Raw genomic sequence first — 23,900 nt, forward strand, 5'->3', positions numbered from 1 at the left:
ACAGTTGCCTTTCGTTGTCTCCCATCAGGAAACTGGGCTACTAGACACTCCATAACATCAACATTGAATGGACATGAATTTTGCAGTGAAACACCATGGAATAAAACCGTCTCCTTTGAGACTTAACAAGAGCAACAAGCAATACCACAAGCCTCGCTTGCAGGCTGTTCAGGAGGAAGCAGCACTCTTCTTCAACATACAATTTAAAAGTCTCCTGAAGAAAAGGAGAAACATGTTCCGCAATCTACAAAAGGAAATACTTTATTGTACTTTAGTTCCAAGATATCCAAAGCAAAGTTAAATTCATTTTCCCCCTTTCAAGTATTTTATTACAAATGCATTCTAGTTTGGCTGTTACCTTACGTCATTCTAGTTGCTAAATCCACATATGCTCTTATACTTAATTTTCCCAGTAAGTAAATATACTCCAAACAGTACAGCATAGCCCACCTCACTACCCCCAAGCCCGGAAAGATTCTCTCTCTATAGGGACCACCTTCACTGATGTCTGAGAGGACTGGGTTTGTTGCTCCACGTTTCATGAAAGCACTATGCCTTTTTTATAGCTGGAATACCATAGGGCTTCCCCACCTCCTTCTTTTGCCTGTTTTTTGGGGGGGAAGAGGGCTGGGAGGGTGTTTGTTTTCTTTTGAGGTGGAAGTAGGAAATTCACATCCATTTCTGAAATACCGCCAGAGTGAAATCTTGTAGGTTGTGGCAGGCAAAGTGCTTTTTCAACAGTTACTACTGCTTCAAAGGTCTTGCTCATTTTGACAACTCTCTAAGCAACAAACGCAGTATCGGGGCATTCAGATATCATGGTTTCTGCAGCTCCTTCAGTCTGCTGCAGATAGAATATGACATTATCCATACCTCCTTCAAATAGTGGGACACGAATAAATCGCTCCTGCTTCTTAGAAAGAAACAGCACGATACGCAGTGAGAGATCCTGTGTTGTTTCTCACAGCTGGCAGTGCTGCAGAGCTGGGTGAAGGGCTCCCTCATGAGCTTGTCATACAAATGCCAGAAATTTTAGCGTTTATAATTCCTGACATATTGAGATGAAAGGCGCTATAGAGCTTTCAAGTCAAATATTTTAATCACACTTGAACATATACATGCAAGGAGAAACAAGTACAAACATTAACCATTGTTGGTTGATAAGGTTACATTATCAAACAAGAATCATCTCAATCAGCATCTTTTTCCATATTTAGAACTCCATATTCATCTCTTACACTCCACAGTTACTCTAAATATGAATAAAACTGTCTATCTTCCATTCCAATCCTCTTTTTCTTTTTACAACCCAAGGACATTTTTTGTGACAGGCTTTTCAAACAAAAGAACTTGTCAACTCTTTCTTCAAGCTTTTCAGATGAAGCTTCTCAGGTTTTCAGGAATTATGATCACTAATAAGATACTGTTTCTAATCCAACAGGGAACATTGAGATTATTATGTATTTTTTTATTTATGTATTTATGAAAAAAGATCATTGTTCAGCTTTCCACAGAGACAAAGACTGGTGTGTCCTTGGTGCAGCATAAGAATCAGCATTTTCAGGCTTTTGGGACAGACAACGCATCACTCTGAGCATGGCAGACCATTTTCTGGCTAGAGAGAAATCACCCAACAACAAAATAAGACAACTGAATGATAAAGATTTTAAGATATTACGATTTCCAACTAAACAAAAAACATGTTCAGCCATATTTCATATAATCTTAAAATATTTAAGGTTGTAACTGGTACAAACCCACTCTTCCAGGACTGAAGACACCTGTAATAAAATGGCTTAAGGAATTCCAATTGGTACTGGAATTCTCGATATACCAACAGATTGACCACAAAGAGCCCAAAGCAGACCACCACAAACAGTCAAGGTATTAGAAAACATGCCTCATCAAGAGACAGCGAAAGGTATTAGTGCTCAGAAACAGTGAAGAGATCTTTGAAGAGAAACACAGCCACAAAGAGCGATATAAATTCTTTCCCACGTTTCCTGCAGTGTAATACAATTAGCCATAGATTGAAAATTGCAGCAAGAAAATGTGGCTAGGTCACTAAGAAAATTCTTCTAAACGCCCACATCAGACACTGGAATAGATGGCCAAAGGACCCTATAATAATGAGATCTCAGAAAACGGTTGGCCAAATCTGTTAGGAATGCTACAGAGTTCATTCGCCTTTAAGACGGAGTAAATTATTTCTATAGTCCTTTCATCTCCATCTTCTCTAATTTTATGATCACATTTTTAAGTGATTCATGATGGTGCTTCTTCCCAACAAACAACATTCTACATCCCCACTGAGTTTATCCTTATGCATAGCTTTAGGACTGATTTCAGGCTCCTCACCAAGCCAGGCATATCTCTGACATTTTCTTAGTAAAATATATGAGTATGATATATTCAGCAGACATGCTGAACTCCTGTATACGGAAAGGATGGCTCTAAGGACGTGCCACAAAACGTAAAGCAGACCAGAGCTATCAAAAGACATTAAGATCTCCATGAAAAAAAGCCACAAACCTCAAAATTCATCTGCTAAACACTAAGCACTGCCTCATTTTCCAGGAATATATTTTAAGGAGTAATTAAAAACTAATCACTGTACTGTCATTCCTGCATATGTTACAGGAGTATTAGAAAGTGATGGGCGTATCAGTATCAAGGGGGAGGGGAAGTGAGGAAATTTGTTTTTAAAAAGCATCAGAGAAAATCATTGATGACGGTACCTAACATATGTCACCTTGATATGCAGGCTTAGTCTTACATACAGGAAATGCTGAATCATTTTAAGTACAAGAAGCCATAAATTAAGGCACCTCATGCAACAGATAAAGTGGAAAAATTAAAATATTTCTTGAAATTTAATTAGCAATTCTTAAAATATTAGTATTCCTTAAAAATATTTAAAAAGCAAAATCCTCACAAGAGACAATATTGTTGAAACTGATGAAAGGGCATTTTGCCTTCTTAAGTAACAAGGGATACTTCTACCTGGAGGTCAGAGATTCACAGTAGTATTACAACACCCAGCAATCCCAATTAACATATTTAGAAGCTTAGACTGGGAAAGCTATTGCCCTCGAAGAGAAGAAACCGTTCTCTTCTGGCACTATTTATACACCATCCATCTCACCAAATACATCTCTATCTGTTAAACAAAAGACATCACCAGCAGCACTCCACCATCTAATCCTGTTCTATGGATGGTCCTACCAAAGGCACCAGCTCCTGTTTCAGGTCAATTTGGTCAGAGGGTCAGTACGAGTCTGGCTTCAATCAGCTGCTTCAATCGACTGCCCGGCTATGGTGCTGCACCAAGGCTGGCAGACTGAAAGAGACGGGACTTGCCAAGTCTTTACCTAACATGAATCAAAAGAACTCCAAAACGGACCGTACATTGTGTCAAATCACAAGCCATCTCACTCGTAGATGGCTATTAAAAAGTACCTCTGCACAGAAGAACTCTAGAAAGTAAAAAGGGCACAAGTGATGAGACGTAGGAGCCAGGCAGGGCCACCTAACTGCAGGATCAAGTCAGTGGATATAGATAGGAGATATCAGACATGCCTTTGGCCAAAGACAGGAAGCACAGTTAACATGCTAAGGAAACTGGCTATGAAAAATGAGATTTGGCTTTTGCTTTATATTTAGGTTTGAGGCAAAAGTTATGAAAATAAATTAAGCATGCGGCAAGACTAAACACTAGAAATCAAAACTATATGTGACCTGTGATCCTTCTAATATTCAGAGCCCAAGTAGCTTTAAATACTTCTTTAAAATCTGTCAAAATAGATAAGATTGGCCCCCCTGGCTGCATGATCTTTTTCTTTTTCCTTGTGTGGTCAAAGAAACAAAGTCGTAGATTCAGCTTGTCATTAACTGATGAAAAATTAATTGGCCATCTTGATCAGTATTAAATAGCTAATTGCAATGCTTGCTTTTATTCTTCCACAGTTGGAAGGAAAACTTAAAACTTCCATGGTGATATGAAAAAAGTAACAAAGGCTACATGCAAAAGACCTGCTTTACTTTGCTAAAACCTTGGTAAATGAAAGTTAAGGACAGAGCAAATCTGCTTCTGGGGTTACACACGCATTTAATGAAGCTACTTGCTCTTGCTTATCACGAGACTTATCTGAAACAAAAGAAGATTTCTAACAGACCATTATGATAAAAAGTATTTTCTTACAAATGCCAGTTTGGGCACTGATAGCCATTATGTTATGACGACCTGTATACAGTGGTGACTGGCATTATTTTGTTTCACCACATAATAAAACGTTGTGCATGACTGCTTTATTCAATTATTCATGAATAACAAATCCGTCATACCTCTTGCAGGTCACTGGGATTCCTGCAGACATATTTACAAATATTTTTAGCCCAACAGAAGCAATTCCTTTCAACTTCTTGTACTTTATTCTTCCGTACTAAAATTGCCATGTCTGAGGAATTAGACATCCTCCAAGTCAGGTTGCTGTCAGCTCTATTTAGTCAATAACGTCCTTTATGTTAATATTGTGAAAGACCACATGGTCATTATGCAAATCACAATTTTAAGCATATTTAAGTTTTATGAGCTGTAGAAAAACATTGATAAAAGTAGTTAAGACTTTGGTGTTTCAACTTCCTCCCCATTCGTACAGAGTAAAGCCTAGCCTCCAAGGCCTTGTTCAGTATATGTTAACACACTGTCCATTTCATTACAGACAGAGCAGTTCTGCAAGTTTCCCTAATTAACGCTCTGAATAATTTAAGAAGCATTCTTCAAAAAAATAACCCCCCGACCTCCAATGTATCACACCATTAAGCAACATCACATCCTCCCACCCTCCTCAGCAGAAACCCAAGGACAAATTTCACCCTGACAATATGATCTCACCATGTCTCTTCATCTCAGTTCCTGTAGAGCTCCAATAAATTAACTTTTCCATTAAAACAGAAGAAATTTGGTCAAGAAACTTTCTAGCCAAAGCCCCTGATCTTAAATATGCACATTGCCATCAAGACCAGCATTGTGAGTCTTCCACCACATCAGTGCTCAAGGGACGCTCTGCAGATAATAGACCCCTCAATCGAAGATAAGGAAATCTCATTTAGATGCAGAGGTGAAATGGTAATGTTTTAAAAGCAGCCTCTAACAGAAAACATCTCTCTCCAATACCGCTTAGTTTCACAACATGCTTACCAAGAAAAACAATCTTCCCTTGAGTACAGAAACCACACTAACACCAGCATCTGCACACAAGTAAAGTAGGTGGCTTCAACTACCAAACAACCAGAGCCTTGGTCTTTAATCAAACCCTACAAACAGGCATCCAAATCCTTTTCTCTGACCTGAGACCTATCAACCTTAAGCAAAAGAAGCTCATTTGAGGAGTCCTTCAGACTCAAGTTCCCAATTAAAACTTTAAAGAAAGGAGTATTATTTCAATGTGATTTCAGAGATAACTGCCTGGCAGGTAAAGCATTACAGAGAATGTTCATTTCTGAATAAGTGCTAACACCTTACAGTTCTGAAAATATGAAATATGGACTACTAAGTCTGCTAGATCTGCTACTTCCCTTACCAGCTTAGGCCCATTGTTTATTTTGGGATCACACAGAATGAAAAACACGAAAACAAACCATGAGGACACACAGACATGAGATGAGCCTTGGAAACTTACCCCTCCTGACAACTTAATCACCCTGACTTTGCTGCCGACATGGGGCACTTCTCCACTACTACTGTTTGTCCGTTGCATGACAGTCCTTTTCACACCAGCTTTCATTTCCTGGGGCCTTGCTGGTAATGAAGCCACTCGAGCAGTCTGTGTTGTGGGCAGCGACGCTGCAGCAGGTTTTGTCTGTAACACTTTCTGTGGTGTCTGAGGCTGACTCGGAGGTACTGTCCTAGTCTGCCTCAGCTGCTTCACTGGCTTCATCTGCTGTCCTTGATATGGCATATTCGTCCCGACCTGTGGGAAATCTGTGGGTTTGGGTTGGATATTCGGAACTACCATATCTTGCTTTTTAACAAGGAGTCTGTTTTTCACATTTTGCCTGGTCTGTAAACCCGAGTGGGGTATGTAAGGACTGCCGTTGGTGGGGAACTCAGAGGAGTCGTCCTCCTGATGATGCATGTAGGACTGTTGCGTAGGCTGCTGCTGCTGCTGCGCAAGTCTTTCGAGCAATTCTCTCTTTCTAGCACCAGCCTGCTGCTGCCGTCTCAGCTCCTTTTGTTTCAGAATTTCTTCTCTCAGACGCTTCTGCTCTTCTATCTTCAAACGATACAATCTAGTTTCTTCATCTTCATCCGGATACTACAAAGAGAAATACAAATGAATTTGCAAAATTCTCAACAAATGCCCAGTTTGGTCAAAACAACATCAAACTGTTGTTTCTGATGTCGCAATGGTATAAAACTGAAGATTTTTTGAAGTTATGCCTGACACCAAAGTAAGGCTATTGGTGGAGCATATCTGCTAGTAAGGTTTATTTGCTATTCATTACAGACAAACAGTTCAAATCTGGTATAAGACTTTGGGGGGGGGGAGGGGGAAGGGCTATAATACCAGTTGAGAAATCTTATCAGAATACTAAAAAATGAAGTTTTACAAATTGGAACTAATGTTGAAGTTTCTAAATCCAATTAAAATATTAATATAATTCAAGATATCAAAACATGTTTCAAATGGAAAGCAACAATACCGAGGCAACCCACTGTCACATAGGTTTTATCTTGCTCTTTTCTGACAAAGTAACAAAAGGTAGGGTAGTAAATGACCTGAAAGGCCCTGATTAGAACTATTGATTTTTCTCACAGAATTTTCAGCCTGATCTCAAACTCATTTGTCACACAATAATTGGTTATAATGAACAGCACAAGTCAATCTTTCTGACCTTGAACTCGTGCACTCTCTTCAGAATCAAAATGTGGCCAAATGCTGTGTTGGAATATTAATGGTATACAGAGAATGCCTTTAATATTCCAACCCTGGGCCCTTCTGAAAGTACTACACACCACCAAATAATCTTTCTAAAGATTCTTCAACTGTAGCAGAATGGGTTCTTATGAAAAGCTATATAAAACCAGACAAGAGTCAAGGAAGTTTCTCATCCTCCTGGAAAACAAATCAAATTACTATAGTAACACAATCACAAGCATTTTTCAAATTTACAAAGCATACTTTTTCATAATTTAATTTTTTTTATTTTCAACTGTTTGAAACATTAAGCTAGATCAGGAGAGACTGCCTACAAATGGTAACGCACTTGAGTAGAATGACATTCTACTCAAGATATATCAATCACCTTGAAAAAAACAGGCTCTCAAAGGAACATGACTGCATTTTGGTAAATCACAGCACAAAGAATGCTAAAAGGTTTCTCAAAACCTAGAACACTTATTTACCTTGCAGTAACCAGACGCAAACTCTTGTCAACACAAATTCCACTTTTTGCACAAATATAACTCAAATGTGCAGCAACAGATTAACAGATTAGTGTTTTGTCTATTTTAAAGTGCTTTCATTCCTGGCTCATCCCAGAATCCTCCACAAACCAAGGAAAAAAAAAGGAACAGATCTAATCATAAAGTTGGTTCACACATATGAAAGCCCAAGAGAGTCATATTTGTACTCACAGAATCCAGAATGCTTGTTTCCTTCAGACATAACTCTGTTTTCCCTGAGCACTAACTGATAGGGATCATTCCCTCAGGGACTAAGAAATAGATGTACGTCTGACACCAGAAGCTCAGTCTAAACAACAGCTAAAACAGACTTCAGCAAGATTTGGTTGGTTGGTTGGTTTTTTTTTAATATGGGCTACGGTTCTGGGATGAGGTCTAAACTGTCCTTTCAGAAGAATGCATAATATAGCAAAACTTTCTGATCTTCCTCTGTACTTTTCAGACTACAACTATGATGACTAACAACTACTCACTGTAACAATTAGATTACAGGCCCTTGTTGACAGATTGTAACATTCAGATTGTGGAATATATTTCCACAAACTAATATGGGGAGTAAGAGGAAACTCAAATATTTCATGTTATACTGAAAACTGGAGATGCTGGGTTGCGGAATAAGGCCTTTACAAAATTCAGTAAAAAGTCAAATATAGTTTGCATGGGATGACAAAATACAGATAAACTCCAGACAGGAGGAGGATGTGCTGTTATGCAGATCCTGGTGTAATGCATAAATTTTTCAGTCACTTTCAGAGACAGTGAATATCTCTGAGTTACTGAAATTGTCCAAACAGAAAATCTGTTCCACTTAACTTAATGAATTCACTTATTCACTTACTTTGCTTTAGATCAGAATATTCTATATTTTCTCTAAACGTGTTTGATGGATGCCAGTGAAACAGCAGCAAGTTTACCTTTGGAGGTAGCACTGTACTGCTCTACTTTTATTTTCAGTTGAGGGTGTCAATACCAGCAAATGTTTGCATGCGATCAGCTCTTTCATCAGCTGTCCTTCATTACCAGGACCTGTCTGCTCATATTATCACCTAACAAGTTCTGAAGACCTTGGAAGTTGCAGATCACAATGTTCTTAGCACAAAACACTAACTCAAAGGCTACATGTAGCAGCACAGACGTGTACTCTGTGGCACACTTAACTAAGTCTTGCCAGCAGACAAGGAATGAAGATGCTGTGGGACCCTGACCAACATGCCCTTGCCACACTCCTTGAACAGACACAGATTTCAACTACACTAGCACAAAAGAGAACAAAAAAACTGCATTACCAACATATATGAAGCCAGATGAATGTTTAATAGAGTATTCAGGCAACTTCATCTCAAATATCATCTGAAATTTTCCTTTCAGGAAAATACTCGAGAAATCAGTATGAATCCTATGAAGTCAATGTGTTTTCAAAGGGTAAGGTTCGATATCAAGGGCCAAGAGCTCTGAGGGGTACAACTGCCCATCAGCCTGTTAATAGGCTCTAGGTAGATTTAAATCCTTTGTCTTCAATAAGCAAGTTGTTACTGCTGTCAAATTCACAGTAATACATCCTTGCATCTAGAGGAAGACCAAACAATAGAAAGACTATGATCATTAAAATATTTGCACTAGGAGTCAGGTTTAATTGGAACTAATTGTGCAACGACCCAACAGAACAGGTTCAGAATGGGCAGCAAACTCCTTATTAGAATGAAAACAGGGGCAGCTAAATCCCCTGCTGTTTAGCTTTAACAGCACTTTATATATATATACATACCATGCTAGAGAGAGAACATATACATCTATATGACTGACAGTACATATACATGACCTATAGTATGTAATAAGGATACATCATACAGAACAGGTAAAACAGTATATTGGGTCAAGATGGAAACACTATACAATTCTTATTGCTAATGATTTTTATCCCACTGGTTTAATAAGGCCAGTACAGATTTCTTCAACAAGCAGTAGCATCGCCAAAATAAAATAAAGAACAAAGCATCACAAAGGCATTTTGTCCAAAAAAGCAACTAGGAGAAAGCAGATGTTTTTCAAAGGTGTCAATAATCCATACCTTGTGTTTGGAAGTTTGCTGCCAAAAGCAATATTATCTCTAGATGAAGGAGCAGAAAATCTTAGAGCATCCTTTTTCTTGGATAGACTATCAATACTTCACTATTTTTCTGCAGGGAACTCCACAACAAGTGTGATATTGTACACAGCTCCTCCTTTTATAGGAGGCAGCATAGCAGAAAAGCCCAGAGATGCAAAGTAGTTCCCTTGGTTTTGTGGAAGTGTGCTTGTGTGTGTGTTTCTGTGTGACGAGTTGCTGGGGTTTTGGGAGGCTTATTTTCGTTTGGAGGGTGGCAGTGTTTTGTTTTGTTGTTTGGGTTTTTTTTAGTTGAGATTCTCATCCATCTTTAAACAGGTCTTGAGAACACAGCACTGCGCTGTGATTTGAAGAGAAGACTGAGCCTTAGCTACAGGTTCTTCCTCTGCCTTTAGGTTCAAAGAAGTTTTGATGATAAGTGCCAAAAAACCGTTACAGCCTGCTTTTCTGAGTCCAGCTGACGAGCAGCAGTAAGAGAAGCAGCAGTTCTACATCATTCTTCAGGAGAACTCAGAATGGCACTGTTGACTTGAGGAAAACATGGCAAAGACATGGTCTAAAGCAAGGGATTAAACTTTCTACTGAAATGCAAGTCCTATTATCAGTAGCTTGCTTTTCATACAGCAAATTAAAAAAACCCCACAAACTTTTTAAGAGGTTTGTAGGCCTTATTACTGGTTAATAGAACTAAATGGAGATTCATGAAAATCAGATACTCTTTGTTCTGGTTTGCTCTCAAGGAAAAAAAGGAATCGTGCAACTACGCTCACTTGTGTCCTTCAGTAGAAAGGCTGCAAGAACTGAACGATCAAAATGGTTCAACCTGTGACATATACACAAATCAATTCAGCAGCTTTACCTTTTTTTTCAGTTGTAATATCAAAAACAAGAGGCTAGAATAATTTGTCCAAAAATTCGTCACAAATCTTCATAAAGGGTAAGGCCAGATCCAAAATACTTAATTCAGCTGCTTGTATTCAAAATCATTAAGTATCTTAAATAAAGGCACCGACATACATATCACGTTTCACATCACTGATGCCGTCAGCTCCTGAACCCTAGGGAAGTATGAGTCACCGTACAAAACACAGGTGCTGTACATCTCGGACAAACAGGAAGAGAATTAAGGACAAGGTTACAAGTTAATACAGTGAGAAGGGCACCGTCCTCTTGCAATCTTCCAACTAGAAAAAAGATTGTGCTTAAGAGACCCTTCTTGTGACAAGACAGGTGAAAACATCGTTGAAATTTGGAAATCAAACCAATTTATACTGGAGAACACTCAAATTCAGACATGTACAATTTCTTCAGGTAGTTAATTTCCAAACATATGAAAGTGACTTAGATACATTTGCTCCAATAGCAACAAAACAACTGTTTTCGATATTGCAAGGCTTTTTTTTTTTTCCCTAAAAGACAGCAACACAATTTCAAAATTTACTGGAATGGAACATGAAGGTTTGCAAGATGACACTATCAATACACCTATGATCATGCAGAGCTCTACTAATTTCTCTCCTATTGTGAGCTCCAATATCCACTTCTTCTAAAGAGATTCACATCACATTTCTACATTTCACCCCTTCCTTAAGCTCAAAAATGCTTAATATGGCCTTAATTTCTCGTCCTAAGCTGACCTCAACATGAGCAGAATTAGGCCCATAGTCATCACCTCTATTTTCAGATTTCATTGACAAAACAATTTTTCAGACTGAGAATATGCAAGTTTAAATCATGGAGAGTAACAGCTCAGACTGAGACTACGCAAGTTTAAACCATGGACAGTAAGAGCTATTATAAACAAAGGCACCTACAGCCAGTATTCTGCACCCTTACAAAAATAGGAACACAAGCATACCATTAGCAATGCAGTAATATAATTTTAATTTTCTAGTCACTCAGGTTGCAAACCTTTCAAATATCTGTTCTGAAGGTGAGCAAAACCTTTAATAGACAATATTGCTATTTTTTTTTGGTGCTTCCTGAATGGTAGGGCATTCATAAATATGTCCACTGACTCCTTAGGAAGAAGGATGCAAAGTAAAGTCTTAATAATTTTCCAGTTGAAGACACTTGCAGAATAACCTGCCCAATTCAGTTATGAACAATACAGCCAGAAAAGATGACAGAACTCTTTCTCATCTTCATAGAAAGCAAAAGAACAGGACCAAGTTAGCCAATTATAAGAAAAACACACAAAAAAAGATGACAAAATATTACAATCTGTGTAAGAAGAGAAATGTAATAACCTACATTACAATAACAGCGAAGAACAGGATTAAATGCTTGGAAATGAACACTGCTAGTGCAGCAACACTGTTTGTGAAAGTGACAACAAACAGCATTGGACAAGACTACCGCAACAGCACAGCTGAAAAAGGACAACTGCTACGACACCACTGTTAGCAGCACAAAAAAAGCCTGCTTTGAAAAGAGAAGGGTTCTGTGTACACACACATTCACATACTTTACTAATAATTGCCAAGTGTAAGGCTTTACTCTTATGGTTAGTAAGGGGAAACACTGGGAGTCATTGTTTTTTCCAAGGCAACATTTTTCTTATCCTGCTTCACAAAGGCTTATATGAAACTGGTATCAAACTGTTTTCAAAGACAGCTTTGAGATAAATCTTCCTTTTTATTTCTATTTGTAAAACCAAAAATTCATATGAGTAAGATTAAACTTAGAATTAAAGGTTTGTTAGGGTATGTTTAAAACCCAAAATGGAGAAAACAAAATGACTGATTTGTTAGTTGTTTTTTTGAATTAATTTAAGGAGTGAAAAACATTCATTAATTTTTGTAAACACTGTCAAAGATATTTCAGCACTAATGCCTTAAACTTCATATGACTAAACTATGAAATAATTAGAAAATATTTTAGATGGAGAGGCCTTTGCATAGCTCTTCAAAACTTACCTTTAGTAATGGCCTGTAGCACAGTGACTCCTCTAAGAGGCATTGCATTTTCTGTGACTTAATTGAAGGGGGTATACTTAAGCTATTTTTCAAAAACATCAGAATTAAAAGCTGAAATAAGGATTTATATATATATACATATACATATATATATTCCCATTGAAAAGCAAGTGCACAGGAGATCAAACACTATTAGCTGTAGGTTTATTTTGTGCCTCATTTGTGAAAATTTATCTAGCGGATCTTTAAAAACCTGGCATCTCACTTTTTGACTGTGGAGAGCACTTGCAAAGAAAACATCTCTTTCTCCAAAACTGAAAACTTGTGAGCATCTCTTATTCTTCCCTCATCCCAAAAGGTTTCAAAAGAGACTTTCTTCTTCAAGGGCAAGAAGCCCCACAGAAAGGACAACACAGCTGCAAGTTCCTGCACAAGTGCTCAAGACCCTAGAGGAGACCACAGGCAGTCTAAAGGAAAACAACATGAGAAGGATAACTCTCCAAATATTTTTTTTTTGAGCCACACAGCATCACAGGAAATGGAAGCGAACAGGCTTTCTGACTTAGAAGAACGAGATTACCTTGGGAAAAAAGCTATAATCCTCAAAGATAAAATTCCACACAATGGGTATTTCAGAGGCTTGTATCATTCATGACCTCTACTCAACCTCTCCCTTTTCTTAGTAGAAATGACCTCTCCTCCTGTAAAACAGATTCAATGCAGCCCTGCCAATCTTCCAGACTTATTTTTTGTCAATGGCGACTGTTTTTCCTATCACATTAAAGACGAACGTGCATTTCAGAAGCGAGGCCTCTAGTGGCACCGAAAAATACTGGATGAATAATACATTAATTGTGCGTACAGTTCGCACGTCAGGCTAGAAAAGTTTTTTAAAAAATGAAAGTATTTTGATGTTATTGTTCGGCTTGGGTTTGGCCATTGTTGGTTTTGTTTTTAAAAAAGTCTTACCTCTGGTTCAGATTTTACTTCTGATTTTGCTTGGCCCACTGGTGTGACTGCTTTAGTTTTCATCTCAGGCCTTCCCTGTGAGTTTCCAACACCAGCTACAGAATTGGTGGCAGACATCGTGCTCGTAATGGGCTTAACTTGAGCAGCTGGTGTAGAGGCGCGCCTGTTGTTGCTCATTTCCATAGCATGTGATGGTGCTATCGGCAACTCACGCAAGTTACTATTCCTTGGAGCAGTTGACTGTAGCTGCTGATTTGGACGCTTGACAATATTTTGCGATGGCGTATTCTGAAAAGCAGAAGGGAAAAAAACTGCAGACTTCCACAAAAAAGACAAGACTAAAGTGTTTCCTCGTTCATATTTTCATGATTTAAATCAGTTTTGGAAAATAAGCTTTTCAAAGCAGCACAGTAGTTTCAATGTGAGAAGAAAAATTATAGAATTTAAACATTTTAACAACAGTTTTATTTTTCTTTAACTAAAAGCAAACAACGAATGTCATTTGTTTAACATCTTTCTCAGAAATTGGCTTCATTGTGTGGTTTAGTTCTGTAATCTAAACAATTATTCTGAACTACAGTCACATTTTCTTGAGCACTACTACAGACTACAGGCTGTCAGGTTATCCCACCACACCGAGCAACAGAATATGCTACACTGGAGCAAACTCACGAAACATGAAGAGCACTATCTGAATCAGAAAACTTATTGGCAGTGGCATAGAGAGGCCTTCTGAAAGACAGTGTCAGAGAACTGGGCTCCCTAACCCAGACTACCAGCAGTTTTAAGCAAACCTATCCTCCAAAAGCCCTATATTGCCAGCTCTTGGGTAACTGCATCATCTCTTATTGGACCCAGATCAAGAATACTGAAGACTGGAGGAGAAAAGGAAAAGGGAAAGAAAAACATGGTATTTTTTGATGTGAGTTATAAAACAGTCAAAGGAGACAAGGAGCAAGAAGTAGTAAAAAACATGACAGAGCAGGACAGAATAAATGGCACTGAAAAGCCACGCTGTTGAGTTTTGAAATCTGTGTTTACGTGCCTATTACCCACGCAGAACTACGCAGGGCAACACTGATGTATGTGGTACTTACATGCCTCGGCTTCATTGGACCCTGTCGTGGCTGACACTGCATCCTGTTATTATTTGGCTGCTGCTGTGTGGCCTGCATGTGAGGCCTGAACTGGGGCTGGTTCATGGGCATCAAGGGCTGTGGTGGCCCTTGGAGATGATGATGGTGTTGCTGTTGCTGTTGCTGGTGATGATGCTGCTGCTGGTGATGGTGCTGCTGAGGCTGAGGTTGTGGCTGAGGCTGTAATGGAGGATGCATAGGACCCTTCACAAAAAGAGAAAGATCATTCGGTTTTAGTTCCAAAGTAATAAACTCCTGAAAAGTAGTTCCAGCCTCCCAAGTCCTCAACCTGTAAGCAGCTATGGAGCAAGCCAAAACGGAACAAAAAAAGACTAACAAAGTGTGCAATGTAGTTCTACAGTGAAACCTGCATAAGGCAACAGCTAAAGTGGAAAAAAGACAAATGTAAGGGTTCCTGCTCTCTGTCCCCTTTTCTAATGGCTTTTAAACTGTCTGGGCTTCAGTGTTTGTTTCGGTTTTTTCATTTGTTTTTCCCCACAGATGCCAGAAAAATATCCCACACAAAGCCCACTGAACACACACGGCCTTGCACACCCCCACAACATGCAGAGCTTCACGACGCGCTGCAGCTCCTGCCGGGCTGCGGGAGGGCGCCGGCTCCCCGCAGGGCTCCGCGGCTGAGCGGCAGAGGGCGCTCCCGCCCCGCCGCTGACCCCGCCGCGCCCGGGGCCGCCCGCCCTACCTCTGCCGAGCCAAAGGAACTTAGGGAGCCAGGGCTCGGCTGCTTTCAAATATCTCAGTGCTGGGGAGAAAGTTCATCACTCCTTCGGGCACAGCCAGAAAAACGGTTGTGGGTCAGTGTGTCTCATGCCTACATCTCAAACAACTTTGGTTCCATCACCCCTACCAGCCTATATCACAGAATCATAAAATAGCTTGGGTTGGAAGGGGCCTTAAAAATCATCCAGCTCCAATCCCCCTGCCATGGGCAGGGACACCTCCCACCAGACCAAGCTGCTCAAAACCCCATCCTACCTGGCCTTGAACACTCCCAGGGATGGGGCATCCACAGCTTCCCCGGGCAACCTGTGCAGTGCCCCACCACCCCCACAGTGAAGAATTTCTTCCTCATGTCTAGTCTAAATCTGCCCCTCTCCAGTTTATACCCATTGCCCCTAGCCCATCACTAAAACCCTTTGCAAACAGTCCCTCCCCAGCCTTCCTGATCTAGTGGGATGTGTCCCTGCCCACGGCAGGGGGGTTGGAACTATGTGATCTTTAAGGTCCCTTCCAACCCAAACTATTCTATGATTCTTGTAGGTCCCCTTCAGGTACTGGAATATGTGTGTGTGTGCGTATATATATGTATATACGGCAGCACTGGGCCACTTCATACATCCCTGGTACAACCAGTACCTGCATGCTGGGCTGCGTGTGCGCGGCGAGGAAAGGCTGTCCCGGAGCCTGCATGAACTGCTGCCTCGGAGGGATGAACGGCCGCGGATTCGCCGAACCCGGTTGGTTGAAGTGGAGAATTCCCACAGGACCTTGAGGCTGCATGTTTGGCCGTACTGGCCGCTCTCTGGGAAACACTGGTTGTTGTCCCTGCTGATTAAATGCTGGTCCAGGCTGGCTGAATGGCATTGGATTTTGAGTAGGGACAGGATTAAGAAGCGGGGGAGGTGGTGGTGGCGGGGGGCTCCGCTGCTCAAACAAGTGATGGCTTGGAAACCTTGGATCTGTGGGAATCAGGTAAGTAATTAAATGACAAGCTCTCCCAGGCATAATCACACTTTCAAAAAATAAAACTCTGTTTCAATTTGGAAAAAGTAACCCAAAATCTGGAGAATGCAAAATTGTACAAGACATTTTAATTCTAAGAGCTACCCTCAAGGTTACGTTTCTTTTTTCTTCTGCCACTTGTGTATAAAAGGAATTGATGCTTGAAAGACCAGCACAACCAGTACTTTGCTGGAATTAGCAATATCTTTTAGAAATTCTACTTTAATGAAATCAATGAAGGATTACAGGGATTATAGTTTAAACCACACAAGAACTCATAAAACTTCGATAGCATTTGCTGACCAGATACTTCGCAACTTTTAACATATTTTGTGTGTGTAAAATGTCTGTAACACACATCATATATACACATATTCCATAGAGATGGTATATACATATATCTTTACATGTATATACATGTGCTATTCTGTTTCCTATGCTGCATCATTTTAGCTAGCCTTAACAGATTTCTTACAGTAAACATTTTCCAGGTGATTTAAAGAGTTAGGTGGAAACCAAAGTGCATGGTGAGTACTACTTATCTAAAACACAACAAGTTAAAAGGTTTTTATTGCAACAATCACTCGGACATGAATTTTATTCTGATTCTGTATAAATACCCAGATTGATGGTAGTTACAGATTAAGACATACAATTCTATCAAAAAAGTAAAAAGACACCAGACCACCAAAATTTTTGGCCTATACAACTCTGACTATCACACAAGGTCTTCCAGACTTCAGGCTCTTCCCAACGTTTCATCTTATACAATACGTACTTAAATTGCACGACTGTTTTACAGAAAGCGGACGTTATATGTTAACGGCAATGAAATGGCTAACCTGCTAGGAAGAAGGGATCTCTTTCCTGAGGAGGTGGAGGAGGGAGTGGTGGTGGTGGCGGTGGTGGCCCCCTCCACTGGTCCTGGATTGGCAGCCTTGGGGCTTGGGAGAAGTTGGTAGGAACTGGTCCAGGTGTATGCTGCTGAAAGTCCGGAGGACCCTATGTAAAATAAGACAGAACTGAGAGTAAGACAACCATCCAGGAATTTGTCCATTGCCTGCTACAATTTTTTTCACTTAAAAATGCAATTGCTTTATGAGTTACCTCCCTCCTATCAGCTGTACAAATTGGCAGCTCTTACTGAGTCACTCTCTCACAATGGAAGAGACATTAAACCCAAGTACACTATCTTGAAATTAATTCACGATGTTTTAATAATCACTAGCACCACAGGAATGCCATTTCTTCTCAAGCTTATTGAAATCCACACAATTATTGACCTTCTTTTCCATTAATCCAAAAAAATATGAATGTCTGCTTTAGAAGACATTCCTGACATTTATCTTCTTAAACCATGCTATTCTTCACCATCAATTTAGTTCAATGTAAGCTACAGAAGTGAAGCGGCTTTACTTAAAAAAAAAAGTGGAGGAAGGACAATTTATGGCAATTAGAAAATTAAAGACATCATCTTTCAAAAAGAAGCAATAGAGCAACACTTCTATTCTTAATGTCACATCTGATCCCCTTACAAGAAAAGAGTGCGAAATTATCTTTCCTCCAGTAAGTTGGTTTTTTTAAAATGTAAACTGAGCTTTTACATATTGCAGAAAGCAGGGTGTTAACCCAAAAGCAGAACTATGCAGAAGACACGATCGAGTAATTCATGCTATCATTGTTCTATACATCAAAAGCTGAAAAAAACGTTGGCAACCTCTGATAAATGGAAGAAACTTTGCTTAACATAAATCATTATATTGACAAGCATTTCCTTACTATGTGTAAGTAAATCAAATGAGTAATGAACATCATCTAAGAACATCCTTGTTTTCCTCAGTACAGGGATTCAAAATCATTAGTTGCATCTTTTCTGCCTACATGTGATGCTCACCTTAAATCTTAAAACTTGCTACTGCGGAAGATGAGCTTCCCAAAACAGATTTCAGACAAAACGCTTTCTGCTAGACTGAAATACAGTCAAAGGACTAAACAAGTTGCAGTGGTTTATCATTGATCTATTGAGCTGCCCCCACCAACAGTATGCATTAGTCTGCAAAAATACTAGTGTTTAGGAAAACAATCTCTAACACAAAACCCAGATGTTTGCCCTGGAAACTGAGGTCTACTCACTATTGAAGTAGCATAAGACCAAGCTGCTTCACATCCTTCTACCAGCACAATACAACTGAGACTGGCAAGGCCCAAACAAGTAGATGAGAGAGGCAATGAGGGTCACAGTCATTGTTAAATCTGTGGCCACCTAAACAGGGATACTAACACCTCTCATTTGGAAGCAAAACTGTGAATGCTTATTTTATACCAATATACAGCCATCAACTGTAAACACTATAACTCCTAAAGATTAAAGGTCCTATATCCTGTTGTCAGTGCTCCCAGACAGCCAGTCTCCTGTGGGTATTTTCATTTAGTGGAAAGACATACTAGTCAAACATGACAGTCCTCATAATGCACATACTATTTGTAGGAGGAGATGCTACACCTCTGCAAGTGAATAGTTACCAAGGCAAAATATTCTTGCCACCTCAGAAGTTACAAATATCTCCAAATTTCACAGGTCATCTGCAAAGAGCAGCAGCTGGAGGAAGAGGGAGCTATTTGGGATGGAGAAAGCAACATTTCTTTGTCCCATCAAAATCTGTTCAGGTTTAGCTGAATGAGGCTTTTCAACTACATTGCCCTTCCCTCACACTGAGCAGGGCAGCGCTGGCTGCCTGCCAAAGAGCAACTGAACACAAACTTGAGGATCCTGATTCTTCCCTCCCAAAATGCACCTCTACTGTCACTGCATGTAGGAACTGCCAGGCGTACTTTCAAAGTAAGGTTAAACACATCCCCTCGATCTTCGAAGCCTTGGTGATAAAAGCCTACTTCTCAAAGCATCGCTCTTACAGCCACCCTAGGGAATACGCAGCACTTCCACAAGCTGCAGAGCCTTGAGGGAAGCACCCAGCAAGCTGATATTTAGCTTTTTAGTTATTAGTTTTTCACTGGATAATGCATAAGGTCATTGCAACAGAGGCAGGGAAGAAACCAGGGCAGTTTCCACACAACATGGTTTTTACCTTGCATCTTATTTAATCACACATAGTCACATGAATATATTGCACTTGGAGAAAGAATGCAGTCAGTCTCGACTGACAACCCGCTTTTTCCTTTTTTCTGAGAGCTCGACTTGGACACTCTGAAATTCTCCCTGTATTTTTTTCTAGACACAATATACGCCTACATATGTCTTAGTTATTTCTAAAATAGCCAGCGAAAAACAATTTCTGTGGAAACATACTGAAACTTGGGCTAATAAAGTGTGTACCGTATATTTGCCACCTGATCATAAGAACTGGCAGCAGTAGTGATCTGGCTGGGCTTCTTTCCAAACACCAAACAGCACTGCAGTGACCAGAGTCTCTTCTAGAAGTACTAGAATATTAGATGTATTCTGCCCTGGTCGAGCCAACAGATCCTTACCAGTCTTTCCCCTTACTCTCAAACTCCAGTTCTGCTGCTAGGCTATAAAATACAGGCTTAGGTTACAAAATAAGAGGACATCTCCAATTCTATAACCAAATCTGTAACCTAGTCTCAAAAATATTCCCCAGTATCATTTGTCCTATCAGCCCCACTGTTCTCCTGGTCCTACTAGCTATTCAGACAGATTCTCTCATCTCCATCACATCTTTTGCTCTGCCCACTGGTTCCTGATTCCAGCAAGGATCCAGCTTCCCAGGTCCTGGTGGCTTTGTCTTGCGGCAACCAGTCAGGAGCTCCTATTTATCCCATCCAGACCCTGCCTCTCTTGCCTGCACACTTCGTTCAGACAATTTCCCTTCTTTTTCCTACCAGGGAAGAAGTTAAATGAAAGCACAGGTTAAAAAAGATCCTCTAGCTGTATTTTAAATAAACACTTCCAGACATCAACTTTCCCTCTCCTGCCAACCAGTTCCCTCGTTATTTATGCCCAGATCTACCTAACTATTCCCAAAGCAGCCCTGAAATGCAAATGTATGGTAAGTCCTGTTGAATTTCACACAGCTCTTAGGTACTAAAACATCCTCTGTGCAACCAAACTCTTTTTTTTCCTCGAAAAAGCGAGCAATAATAAAATGTTTCTAAATAACTCACTTGACCACAACAATACTTTCCTATTGTTTCAATCTTGGAATGAAAGTATTTGGAAAGTTTCAACCAAAACAATCCAAAAGGAGGCAGGTAACCCAGTACAAAATCTTGGTTCAAACCACAGAAGTCTAGTAGTACTATACAGGCTGAGAGTGACTTTATATCTCCCATAATAAGGAAACACTTATGAAATAGGCTTTATTAAGTTTTAGAACTGAGTAATACTGAGTAATATAATGAATATCTTATTTTAGAAATAAGAAAGGCTACGCTCTTAATAAAAAAAATTAAATTATAGCTTATTTATGAAAATATTACAGAAACCAATAACTAGCAAAGTATTTTAGTGTTAAAAATATAACCAATACCGTTGCCAAGCTCCTTCAGTACCAAACTGCTTAATTTAAGAAAGTAAACATTTGCTGTCCTCTACATACTTCCACTGATTTTAAGATAAATTAACAGTTATCCAACTGTTATCCAAAAGGCAGTATCCAAAAATCCCAACAAATGCCCACCCAGATGCACTGAGAAAAGACTTTTTTCTCTAGTTTTATTATGGTGTATTTCATAAAAGTAAATCCCACAAAGTTAGTTTGGGTAAAGTAAGCCCAAAACAATCCAACAAAATCAGAGCTAGAAGGAAATATCTGAAGTTTGGAATTCTTCCTACTGGCCCCTTTTCTTTCCATCCCTCATAGAATTCCGGGGTTTCTTTTGCTTTTTTTTTTTTGTTTTGAGGTTGTTTTTTGGTTTGGTTTTTTTTTTTTTTTTTACACTTTATAAGTAAGATTCCAGTTAAACTTTGAGGCTGAGAAGTTTTTAAGAAGAACAAATACTTTCCAGTCTTAAAGCCAACCCTCCTTCATTTTGTTTAACACAAGGATCATGGAATAATAGAATGTTTTGGGTTGGAAAAGGACCTCAAAGCTCATCCAGTTCCAACAGCCCTGCCATGGGCAGGGACATCTCCCACTGGATCAGGTTGCTCAAAGCCCCAACCAACCTGGCCCTGAACACCTCCAGGGATGGGGCAGCCACGACTTCTCTAGGCAACCTGGGCTAGTGCCTCACCACCCTCACAGTAGAACATTTCTTCCTAATATCTGATCTAAATCTTCCCTCTTTCTGCTTAAAACTGTTCACCTCGTCCTATCACTACATGCCTAAAGACCCTTTTTATATCCTCTTCAACAAACATGAGTTGTCCGTCACTGTCAGGATTCATCAGCACTGAAAGAATGAGCCTTCCCTGCCAGAGCACTCATTCCATACATAATAATGGAACAGAGGGCAGGGGGGTCTGAAATCTCAAAGTTTCAAAAATGTCAAAACTCCATAAGTACAGTTGGTATATATCACACCACAGTCTGTGCATACACAGACAACCAAGCACCACTAAGAAACACCTACTTATTTGATCACTGAAAAGATTTTACATTCGTGTGTATGACATTTTAGAGACCTACTAAAATATGACTGATCACATTTCTTGGCTGATAACCGAAGGGCAATCATGCAAAATTAATTGCAAAGACATTTGTTATTTGCAAAAATATATTTGCTTCTAAAAGAGAAGAAATTAGTTTGATTCTCTTCCTTCTAACATTGGTAAAAAAGACTGACCTCTCCTTGTTTCCTAAACCAGCTTTGCTTTTACTGTCCCTAAAGAGTGAAATAAAATTCTACTCTAAATTACAGTAGGAGGAAGCTTGTATTTTCAGATTTTACACTGCTGAGATTTTTCTTATGAAAAAGCTTCTAGAACAATTCCAACAGGAATTTGATTGTGCGATGGATTCATTTCACACACTACACATGAAACTAAAACTCATTAAGTTTCAACTAGAGCTACTACTTCTAGACACAAATGAACTTTTTTTAAGAAAATCTGTAAACAGTGGTGTGTATTTTTCTAAGTTATGAGGTGCTTGCCTATTATTCTGACATGTCATTACATTTTTATACACTAATACTACAACTCTTATGCCAAATTCTAATTATTTTAAAAATAGTACAAAGTAGCATAACAGTTCTCCTTACTTAAAGTTTTTGAGGGTTTTTTTGTGTGTTTCTTTTTTCTCCTTTTTTTTTTTTTTTTCTTCCTAACAGTAGTTAAACTATAATTCTAGGCATGGCTTATTTTACTGTTAGTGTTAAACTCTAGATTCAGCAAGTATTTGCTGCTAATAACCCCTAAGTGGCCTCTGGTATTTTGCAGAAAAGACCACGCAGAGCAATTTAACTTCAAAAATTAATGAAGAGCAGGTGCAAAAGCCAGTTTTCATAATGGTTTCTTTTTGATAAAATAAGCATACTGTAACATAGATGCATAATAAATCTTTATAGGCACAGTAGTTACTCCCATTTTTCATGGTTTTGCTATCCGGACAGTTTCAAATTACAACCAACTATTCAGTACACATATCAACCAAGACTCACTACATAAAATAATTTTAACTATTACTTCACTGTTACACCTTTTCAGAAATTTCCCTACTTAAGAAATCTCAGTCACCAAAACACCTATTTTCATGTTAACAGATTTCAACCTAACAAAAGAGAGAACTGCAAATTCATATGATCAGCCAAGGCTGCAATGTTCTAACCTTCAGTCCAACAGTGGGGCCAATGACAAAATATTTACATGCCCTTACAGCAAGATCCAACAAGGCTGGATCACATTTCATACAGACAACATTTCCAGAGACTGAGTTACCAAGTGTCTGTATGGAAATACCCAGTAGAGCACATACAGTAACTCCTTAGAAGATCCTTCTCCCCTTCTCATCGTAACTGGATTATATAGTATCACTATTATGATTTAGTATGATTAATATTGATTATTTATCATTATTATCAGATTGATTACCTAGCAGAAGTACACCAAGTTGCAAAGGAAGACTCCTAAAATCGAGTTTTTAGCTAGATTTAAAGCTAGTTGCACAAGGAGCACAGAATCAGGCAACATCGCAAGATCAGAATCAGATGTACCCATCATCCCCCTGTCTGCTCCTGAAGTCCTTCACCAACTGACACATACTCCTTCACAAAGCTGCAACTCCTTCAGCACTGTAACTCCTTCTAAACCCCTATCTGCAACCCTTGCATTAACAAGTGTTTCAAAGACCTGAGATAGAAATTGTCATTTTGCAAAGCTGGAGAGCTCTTAATGGTGCCTCAGTAAGGCCTCATGGGCTGTGAGGTGAGACAGCTCTGGCCATTCATTCTTTCCTTCTGTGAAAAATATAACATGCCTAAACATAAAAAGCAAAGGTACCACCGATCAAGATTTTTCCTAAACCACCAGAGAAAGCAGTTTTTCGTCTGTAATTTTTCCTGGAGTCAAGGAGTGTATACAACTATAATTTAATTTATCCTCGTGTAATTTTACTTTTGAAAATTCTCATGCGTCATCTTTT

The 23,900-nt window shown here is 39.3% G+C and overlaps 1 protein-coding gene across 6 annotated transcripts in view; it reads right to left on the minus strand.

The window, feature by feature from the left end:
- Positions 1 to 23,900, minus strand: part of RBM33 (RNA binding motif protein 33) — a 106,634-nt gene that overhangs the window by 28,785 nt on the left and 53,949 nt on the right. For 5 of the 6 annotated variants that reach the window (XM_054057563.1, XM_054057564.1, XM_054057561.1 and 2 more), the window contains exons 11-15: positions 17,181 to 17,340; positions 15,973 to 16,295; positions 14,557 to 14,799; positions 13,460 to 13,747; positions 5,682 to 6,317 (exon numbers count right to left, since the gene is read on the minus strand). In XM_054057563.1, coding sequence (XP_053913538.1) covers positions 5,682 to 6,317; positions 13,460 to 13,747; positions 14,557 to 14,799; positions 15,973 to 16,295; positions 17,181 to 17,340 — 1,650 coding nt within the window. Of the gene's footprint in view, positions 1 to 359; positions 1,616 to 5,681; positions 6,318 to 13,459; positions 13,748 to 14,556; positions 14,800 to 15,972; positions 16,296 to 17,180; positions 17,341 to 23,900 lie in introns of those variants that run through there. The other variant, XM_054057565.1, reaches the window with a different exon arrangement.

This window comes from Cuculus canorus, chromosome 2, assembly GCF_017976375.1.
Source record: "Cuculus canorus isolate bCucCan1 chromosome 2, bCucCan1.pri, whole genome shotgun sequence".
Classification (NCBI taxonomy): Eukaryota; Metazoa; Chordata; class Aves; order Cuculiformes; family Cuculidae; genus Cuculus; species Cuculus canorus.